This window comes from Miniopterus natalensis, chromosome 11 (assembly GCF_054644295.1).
Source record: "Miniopterus natalensis isolate mMinNat1 chromosome 11, mMinNat1.hap1, whole genome shotgun sequence".
Classification (NCBI taxonomy): domain Eukaryota; kingdom Metazoa; phylum Chordata; class Mammalia; order Chiroptera; family Miniopteridae; genus Miniopterus; species Miniopterus natalensis.
In genome coordinates this window covers 44,045,221-44,054,828 of record NC_142091.1, presented here as the reverse complement: position 1 = coordinate 44,054,828, position 9,608 = coordinate 44,045,221, and the positions used below count along the sequence as shown (strand labels likewise).

The 9,608-nt window shown below is 46.4% G+C and overlaps 1 protein-coding gene across 2 annotated transcripts; it reads right to left on the bottom strand.

Moving 5' to 3' along the window:
- Positions 1-1,627: 1,627 nt before the first annotated feature.
- Positions 1,628-8,788, bottom strand: AKIP1 (A-kinase interacting protein 1). 2 transcript variants are annotated; one of them, XM_016206613.2, is made up of 5 exons: positions 8,477-8,788; positions 7,927-8,007; positions 5,390-5,494; positions 4,012-4,083; positions 1,628-2,064 (listed from the first exon to the last, which is right to left on the bottom strand). In XM_016206613.2, exons 1-5 carry the CDS (start codon positions 8,696-8,698, stop codon positions 1,921-1,923), a joined length of 624 nt encoding a protein of 207 aa, XP_016062099.1. In that variant the 5' UTR covers positions 8,699-8,788; the 3' UTR covers positions 1,628-1,920. The 2 variants fall into 2 exon arrangements, with proteins under 2 accessions (XP_016062099.1, XP_016062100.1); XM_016206614.2 differs by lacking the exon at positions 4,012-4,083.
- Positions 8,789-9,608: the final 820 nt, after the last annotated feature.

Sequence of the window (9,608 nt, the reverse complement as noted above, 5' to 3'; positions counted from 1 at the left end):
TCTAGGTAAAGTAGCATGGCTGGGGAGGGGCTACTGCTGCTCTATTTTTTTTTATTGTGTTTTTTTTTCAATTATAGTTGACATTCAGTATTATATTAGTTTCAGGTGTACAGCTTAGTGGTTAGACAATTTAGTGGTTATATAATTTACGAAGTGATCCCTGTGATAATTCTAGTACACACCTGGCACATACATAATTACAATATTATTGACTATATTGCCTATGCTGTACTTTATATCCCCGTGACTATTTTGTAACTATTTTTTGTTGTTGTTGTCAATCCTCACCTGAGGATATTTTTTCCCATTGACTTTTAGAGACAGTGGGGGTGAGGGGTGCAGAGACAGAGAAAAAGAGAGAGAAACATCAATGTGAGACACACATCAATTGGTTGCCTCCTGCATGCGCCCTCACTGGGGCTGGGGATCCAGCCTGCAACCAAGGTGTGTGCCCCTGACCAGAATCGAACTTGCAACTCTTCCGTCCAAGGGCCAACGCTCTAACCCCGGAGCCAAACCAGAGAGGGCTGTAACTATCGTTTGTACTTCTGAATTCCTTGGGAAAGCGCTTAAGGACTCCTTCCATGGTTCTGCAACCTTTTGGGGTCACATGCCCTTTGAAAACAAAACCCATGGCTCCTCTTCCCAGAAAAATGCATATACCCACAATTAAAACAACAATAGCATGTTTTTATTGATTTTAGAGAAAGGGAGAGGAAAGAAACATCGATGTGAGAGAGACATCGATTGATTGCCTCCCATAGGCATCCTAATCAGGGATTGAACCTGCAATCTGGTATGTGCCCTGATGGGGAATCAAACTGGTGACCTTTTGGTACATGGGGCAATGCTCAACCAACTGAGCCACACAATTCTGCATATAATTTCAAAAGGCTTACAGAACCCACAAAGGTCATCATCAGATGCTTGAGGGCATAAGATTCCCATTTAAATGACCCTCTATCTGGTGATGGGCATGGGTCTGCTTTCCTAGGCCCATGTCTAGTCCATGGGAGCCTGTTCCTCACTAGGAATGCTAACAGAGCTCCACCTAAAACCCCAGTTCAGCATATAAAATACTGGCATTTTTTTCTGAGGAAAGACTTATGTTCAAAATGAGATGAATGACCAGCAACTAAACTGAAAGATGCAATAATCCCGTTGGTACGGTAGCTTAAAAGGACACATCTATGACTTTTTAAAATCAGTGACTTTTGATCCTTAAAATTAGTTAGCATAAGACTTGGGATTTTTTCTCTTCTAGGAAGCTAAAGAGAGTGAATACCTGAGGAAGAGTCACAAAGCAGCTGGCGAAGCCTTCGGTATAAGGAGGTAGAGTGCAGGCCACAGATGACAGCTGCACAAGCAGCAAAATCTTCACCTCTTTTAGACTTCCCTGCAGATGGGCGGCAGGGAGGCACCTGTCGTAAGAGGCACAGGAGTAGTGCCACCCAGCCAGGGCTCCCTGCCTGGTGAGATGAGGGTGAGGATGCTGTTCCATAGAAGTTACAGGTCGTGGTCGGCCTGCTTTGGGCAAATGTGTGCACAGCCCCACTACCACCTTTTCATAAAGTCTACAGTTGTACATGAATGACATTTTGTTGCTCTTAATGCCAATAAAAAGGAATTCTCTTTTTATTTCCAAATCTCTCCTTTTATTATCATAATTAACCTTCACGTGGAAAGCAAGCAGTAAAAACTATTCAGACAGCATCATTATTACTCTCAGGCAAAAGAGGGTGAGAGGACTTCTACACTCTCAGGTTAAAACAGGCACTGAAAGAGACAAGCTCCAGTTCCCAGCCAGGCCGACCCTTTACAGTCAGCCCTAAGAGCAGGACTAAAGTATAAATATTAAGAGAATCATATTGTGGCTTTATTCTCCTTGCTACTTAAAAAAAGGCAATGTGATGGTCAACATCAGACAGGAAAAACCAAGTCCACACTTTGTCCTGAATCCACTGCCACCACCTGAGTCTTCCTGGTTAAGTCATTTGCACCCACAGTGACAGAATAGGTCCCTGGATAGACTTCGATATAGAGGTCCTTAGAGATGCTCTCAGGCTGGAAGGAAAGCAGATATTAGCGGTTTAGAGATTTTATATCCCAACGCCCAGGGCACTTCTACCAGGCTGCCTTTGTGTGCCAGAGGCCGGATGGAACAAAGCATTAACGTGGGTGATGGAGGTCCTGTTTTCAAATCCCAACCACATAACAGGACTATCCTTTAGGTGAGTCTCAGCGTCTCTTTCTGCTTGTCTCCTAATCCTAAGACTGGTAACACCTGTCTCACATGTGACAATACTGTGTACATGCTCAAGTGTTACAGGAATAGGAACCATCATAAAAGGAACACTCTAGCTGGAATAAAAGATAAGAATTAGGCATTGGGAGGGAAAGGCTAAGGACACTGTTTGGGGATCAAAAGCAGACAGTGGCACTTGTCAGCACAGACAAGTGGTAATGGCGAGGCAGCTTGGAGTAGTGAGAATCATTCTTTTTCACTGTGCTTTGCTAAGTTCATTATTAGGATGGTGAGACATTTCCTTTCTCCTAAAGCTGGGAACACTATAGTAGATTCCCTTCCACCATGCTGCAAGTCAGCTGGCTGGCAAATCCCTCCCTTCGGGGACTGGTTCTCCTACAGTGCAAAACACTGGAAGGTGGAATAAATGGAAAGATTTGTGTTTAGAGCTGAGCACAAACCTCCAGTGACAGACTTCACACATGGCAGGTGTGTAAGCAGAGGAGGAGTCTTAGCTCAGGTGGCAAATGAGAAAAGAGCCTGTCACTAAGAGCCAAGGTTCTGATTCCCCAGCTGGGACACCACTCATGCTTACTCAGTGCTCAGAAGGAGCCACAGGCAGAAGCTGTCATTTCCACCACCACACCCGGGGTGTGGGGGCGGGGGACAAAGCCACTGGCCAGCAAATTCCACTAGGACAATGATAATATTTATACTTTTATGAAACTTCTTCCCCTTCCACATGACAGATTTGAAGCCAATTTTTTCCAAAGCTACTTTGTTATATCCTTTTGTGCTTATCCCAGTTAAGCAAAATCAAAGGCCTAGTACCACTGAATTGATGTGAATGTATGGGACAATGCCACAACTATTTATTGGGCATCAACTATGTGGATAAAAGTAGGTTTCAGAAAATACAGCTGTATCAGAATTGCAGAAAGCCAAGGAAGCGCCTCATTTGTCTGAATAAAAAGAAACATGAGGGGTAAGATGGGCATCTGTGCTTCCCACACTGTGAACATCTGGAAGATTAGCATGATCCAAAGCCAGCAGGTGTTGGAGGCATTGAGGCCTACCCACTTTTATTTGTATAGAAGCAGAATATTCCTAGCTGCTATTAACTCTAGTATATTCTGAATCCTGGTGAGGACACTGTATACAAACAGAAGATAAGTAAATTATTACAGCAACATGCTGCAGTTCCTTTCCTCAGCATTCCAGCCCTTCCCAGTTCCAGAAGATTTTCTGAGTTTATAAACTAATGAGTACTTCATCCTAGAAATGAGAAACTCATCCTTATATGTTTTTACAGAGAAACTAATGGAAAATGGGAACAAATCCCTTCAGATGTTTTGGAACTGAGCTAACCAAGCATATACATTTCAGAATGTCGGCAATGGTATTCACTTTGTAAGCACGGGGGTCAGGACGCTCCTGCTGCTCCAACAGATGGTGGAATTCCTGCAGGACCCCGCGCCAGCCCAGCTGAGCTCCAGGAACTGAGATGTGAATACTTTGCATTCTTTCCAACCACAACTATGAGTTCAGGCCCAGAGCATCCCTGAAGCTTCCAGTGAGGGAAGGATACCAAGGAAACAACTTTACACTGAACCACAATGTGTACACCCTCCACAGGGATAAAAACATCCCTATGTGAAAATACTGCAGATCCAGTACGAAGAACCCTATAATAACCAGGTCAACTGGTTCACGTAATGGCAGTGGTGGGGAGGCCAGGGTGGGGACACCAGGAGCTCTGTACTCACAGGCTGGGGTGCCTCTAGCATGCACTCTGAGGCTCGACAGATGCCTCCAAAACCAAGGGATGTTTCTTTTCTCTGAAGAGACAAATAGAAACACTGTTTAGTGCCCAGGCTCTGATTTCTGGATTATAAAGAGAAATTTTCTCTAATTTATGAGGAACTAACAATTGTTCTGTCCATTTTTTCTAAGTTGTCGCCTAAGTAATTAAGGCTTTTATAGTGAATTCTGTGAGGTATTTTTAGTCACATGTTTACCATAATTGCTTTTTATTCTTCATGGGCTTTGGAGTCAGATAAACCTCAGTTTGAATCTTATGTCTGCTGTCTACTTAGATTAATTTCTCTAAGCCTTGCTTTCGTTGTTGTCTATAACATGGAGATACTAGATATAGGGAAGATTTAAAGTGTAGAGGTGACTGACACGTAATTGGATCTCAGAAACTAGAACTGTCTTCTGAGCTTGTCTCAGGAATGGGGCTGTTAGAGAGGTACAGGCTGAACTGGTGAAGTCAATTCCCCTTAGAGGCATCAATTTACATTTATAGTAAAGAATGGGAGGGATAGGAATGACTCTCAGTCACATGGAACCCCCTGAGTGTCGGACCAGAGGAGGGGAGCTGGGGTTAGGGCTGTGGTGTTACTCCTCACATCCCAGGACAGGGAAACGAGCGCCTGCATCCAGCTCTCACTCATATGCCTGCGGCCACGCCTCTGTCCTTTCCCTAAACCCACCGGCCAGAGAGGTCAGAGATCCACCTGTGCATTAGACTCTGAATTTAAATTCACCATCTTTGAGTACAACCAGGGGAGTTTAAAAACAAAAACACCTACTCTCCTCAAAAACAACAAGACTTTCTGTTGAATCAGTTGAACAATTAGAATCTGTGTCTTCCCCAGAATGACATGTGGTAAAAAACAGGTAAGTCTTTAGTGAGAGGCCCGCGATTGTTATCTTTAGGAAAAGTATTTTGTTACAAGACACTTCCTCCTTGCACTTTCTTTTTAAAAATTAACAAAGACATGATAGGTATCACTGTCTTGGAGTAAAATACGTGATTATGAAAAATCTCTTCCCTATCCCTAGATGTAGAAGATGATATTCGAAGCTCTCTCCTTTAAGCCTGCCCAAGAATCCTGTGGCCCAGGATTGCAGGTTCAACGGAAGATCCCACAGTGGTATCAATCTTATATTTTGGACAAACTCCTATTTTATGTCCACTGCTGTAAGTTCTCCGAGACTGGGGGCTGATACATTTCCGTTGGGCACTGTAATGCTGAGTCACGTGGGCATCCAATAGTACAGATCCAGCATGAGCTCTGGGACATGGGGTCCCCCATCTTGGGAGACTGAGCACACAGCACAGGGAGGGAGGACACATACCTGACCCTTCTCGAGGTCCGAGCACAAGCGCAGCTGCGACTTCCCTCTGTGATAACGATAGACATGGGTTGCCCCTCCTTCCTCTGGCACAGATGAATAATATTTCTAGATATTAAAAGATGATGGGTAACTAAATAGTGAAAGATGTTGGGTAACTAAACAGTCTGTTTAACTTTCAAATTTTCAAAAAACTCTGTTACTTGGGCAAAATATGGTTAAGAAGAGAGGTAAAAGAGCAAAGGTAAGTTACCTGCCCGCTTGATGGGCCTCTGAAGTCATCTAACAAATCTTAGCACGGGTAAAGTGGCTGCAGAGAAGGAAACTGCATTTGGCATCACTTTGCTGCCATCTGCTGCCTCTGTAGGGCAAGAACTCTGGCCAACTAAAGCTGGGCAGGACCACATTCTCTGCCAGGTTAAATAATTTTCATATCTGGGCCCCCATGTCAAGTATACAAGCCCTTTCATCTCCTCGCACGACAAATTCTATGTTTATCGTCTAAGTCTCAGACAAGGACAAGGGAAGAGAGGGGTGCATCTCCTTGAGACTTGGAAATACAACAGGAAATGTAACATAAACCTAATAGCTATGCAGCCATCTTCCTCTGTGGATGAGGGGTGGGAGAGGGAGAGGTCTCCAATTTAAGGCGAATAATCCAAAGGATCAGGAAGCAGTTACATTTTTCTTGCCTATCCTTTTTCCTCTCGAAGTTAACCTTAGACTTGCCATTGATTATGACTACTGATGAGGACATCACAAGCCTGTCTGTTTTGACACAGTGTAGGAACAGCGTTGAAGGCATGAGACCAAAAGAATGAGAAGCCAGGGAAAGCGCTTCAAGACATGGATCTAATGTACTGTAGGGGCTGCTTCAAAATTGTGACGGCAAAACTCAGGATACTGTTCTTAATTCTGCCTCAGAAAGCCAAGGGGCTCTGAGGATCCATTCCATAACGGAGACTTGAACTGAACACCAAAATGAAGAACACCAATTTGCTAAACCTCAAACCAAAGACAAATATTATTCCTTTTATTGAGCCATGAACCAAAGTTTAAGTTGATCACTTTACAGTAGGGCCCAAGTTATGAATTTGTCTAAAACCACTTAACAGAGTAAGAACATAAAAATATTCTGTGAACAGCTTTGGCCAGTTTGGGTCAGTGGTTAGAGCGTCAGCCTGCGGACTGAAGGGTCCTGGGTTTGATTCTAGCCAAGGACTCATACTTGGTTGTAGGCTCAATCCCTGGGCAGGAGGCAGCCAATTGATGTGTCTCTTTCACATTGATGTTTCTCTCTCTCCCTTTCCCCCCCCCCCTCCTCCCCTTCCACTCTCTGAAAACCAATGGAGAAAATATCCTCAGGTAATTAAAAAATATATATATCTATGAACTATATCTCATTGGCTGGTATCCTGTTCTTGAAATCACAGGGATTTTATAAAAGATATAGAAAGATTAGAGTTTTTTTGAAATTGAAAAGCAGGACAGAAACAAGCTATTCTCTTCCTTCTCCCTTATGGACCAGCTTCCTCATAGCCACATAAGAATCACAAGAAGTTAAGGCTGGAAGAGACCCAGAGTCTGTTGTAATTCTTAGAAAATGAAGAGTCCCTTCCATGCAGGTGATTTCCTTGAATGTTGGCTGGCCTGCCTCCAACATTCCCTCGAAGTACTTAAAGATGACCTTAGTATATAGTTATGAAAAGAGGGTCTTAAAAACCTTTGTTCACCCAACTCAGTGGATGGTACCAAAAATCCTAAGTCCCTCATGATTCAGTTTATGATAATTTTCTGATGTTCATTTCTCATGAACCAAAGAAACAGACTGTAAAGGATGGAAAGGATTTCAGAGATCTTCATTTTTTTGTTGGGGAAGGTAAGGGTGACAGAGACTAAGTGGCCTACAGCATTATAGCCAGTTTGTGGCAGAACATGGGTCTAATTCCTGGGAGGCTGCTCATACCATTAAGCCACACCTCTTCTCATGAGGGTGCTGCATCTGTTCCACAGAACCACCTTTGTGGCCATCGAGCCATATAGACCCCACAAGGACCTACTTAAAAACTACATTACCAAGGACTTGAAACAGAGGTTATATTTTAATGTAGGGGTTTTGTTTCAGTTTTTGTTTCAATACATTTTGAAAACAGAAAGGCTCAGTTCCAGTTTAGAGTGACCCCACTGATTTTTTAAGATTCCACGTCAGTTCAAAGTTTTAAAAACTCCTAATATTTGGACTTGTTTTGGAACTCAGCAAATAAGCTTTTCCTCCTACTAGCCTGAGAACAATAGTGAGGGTAGAGGCCTTTTCTGACTTGTTCACTGCTGTATCCTCAATAACGTTTACTGAATCAGGTATTCAATAAATACCTGATGAACGAATTCTAACTTGGATTTATCACCTGGTTTAAATCCTTGAGTGATTAAGGGCAGCGGCAACTGGCAGTCTCCAGATTCCCCCTCAATTCCATAAAGTTCCACTTTGTGATCCATCACCAGGCAGATCAGGGGCATGGCTTCAGTCTACACCAACTTACCCCACACTGACTTGAGGTATAGTCCATGAATTCAGCCATTGTTCTGAAGGAAGCACTGAGGGTTGGGCGTCTTTCTTCTCTCTATTTGAATAAATGGCAAGTCACAGGTGAGATCCGGTATTCCCTACTGGAGAATGAAGTCATTTGGGGAATAGCTTCCTTTTTACTTTCTGAAAGGCTCAGAAAGTTTAAGCCAGTAAGAAGGATCTTACCGAGAAGGAATTCCAACTTTACAAGAAATACACTGACATGTAATTTACCCAGGACAAAGGCTGGTTTGCGGGCTTTCCTCTAGTATCAGATGGTAGCAGGTAAGAACTTTTAAAAAAAGTAACCAACCAGGGCCGAGCACTAGCAGTATCCTAAAGCTACCCAACAATGAGCTGCCAAATGTCACGAGTTTTCAAGGGCTCTTCCGTTCACGTCCTGATGCTTCACAGCTTCTGCCAAGAGCAAGATCCCTCAGGTGCTTCGGTGCGGCCCGCGCCCCGTCCCCAGCAGGCCACCGCCGGCGAACGAACGGGCCGGTCCCCAGCACAGGGGCCCTCACCTCTCCGGGGAGAAGGCCCAGCGGGCCGGCTGCGGGCCATCTTCCTCCGCAGGGCCGCTCCGGAGAAACGGCCCCCACGCTGCCTTTGCGAAGCTCCGCAGAGTGCCAGTCCACCGCCCTCCTCTTGGCCCGCTCCAGCACCTCTTGACCCAGCCTGGCCGAGCGCTGCAGGGAACGCCGATCCACCCCGTTCAGCGCCGCGGCCGCCAAATAGCTCTCCATGTCTACCTAGGTGGGCACATACACACACAAGGGCGGGCCAGCCAGCTCCGGGCCGAGCCCGCGCCTTAACCCCCCCAGCGGCTAGGCGCCCCGGCCCCGCCCCCCACGCGCTACCGAGCGGCTGCGGGGTCAGAGGTGAGCCGGCGCGAGCTGACCACTCCCATTTCCGCCTCCCCCAGCCCATCTCTGACGGCGCATGCGCTCGGCGCGCGGGCGCAGAGTGGGGGCTGGGCTTAGAGCCACGAGCGCCAATGCAGCTGGAGGGTGGAGGGTGGAGGGAGGCGGGGCGGGGAGGCCGGACGCAGGCCATTGGCTGGTAGCGGGAAGCGGGAGGCGGGGCGCGCGTCCGACGCCGGACGCGCCTCCTGCGTGAGATCCGGGCCCCTACGTGCCGGGAGCCCGGCAAAAGGCAGAGGGCGGGGCGCCGTGGTCAGTCTAACCCGCAGCCAGGCAGCGGGTACTCGCTGTCGGAGGAACCCTAGGGCCTGAGTCCTGCCCCCCGGAAGTCGTCTCCGCTGCTTAACGTGGTGAATGAACTTGGTCTAAAGTCAGATGGTCTCCTGTTGGGCTAAGAAATTGGGACTAACACTCGTGCGTCCGGGCTCCTCTTGATGCCTGGCCAATATTTTGGGATATCGCTAATTTTTTTGAGCAGATGGTAGGATAGGCCAAACTGGGCAGCTGCCCAGGTGGCGTTTGGAGAAGGCGGTCTGCCAGGCCTGGGGGCTGTGGACGGTGGCACGTTCAGCCATCAGCCAGAAGACAGGGGTTTCTGGCCCACAGGGCCAGCGGGCACCTGAGTTGTGTGTAAGGTGATTGTAACCCTCTAGAGGCAGCTTCTCACCCCTCCAGTGGGAAGTAGGGATAGATGTAGCCCAAGTACTCGCTGCTGATTAGTGACTCCTACACC

Bases quoted from the DNA above. Each gene is read 5' to 3' on its own strand.
- AKIP1 (XM_016206613.2), bottom strand. From the start codon at position 8,698: ATGGAGAGCTATTTGGCGGCCGCGGCGCTGAACGGGGTGGATCGGCGT. The intron at 4,084-5,389 runs GTATGTGTCCTC...TTGTCTCTTCAG, and splicing joins CGGACCTCGAGAAGGGTCAG to AGAAAAGAAACATCCCTTGG. The intron at 2,065-4,011 runs GTGAGTACAGAG...CTTTCCTTCCAG, and splicing joins TGCTAGAGGCACCCCAGCCT to CCTGAGAGCATCTCTAAGGA.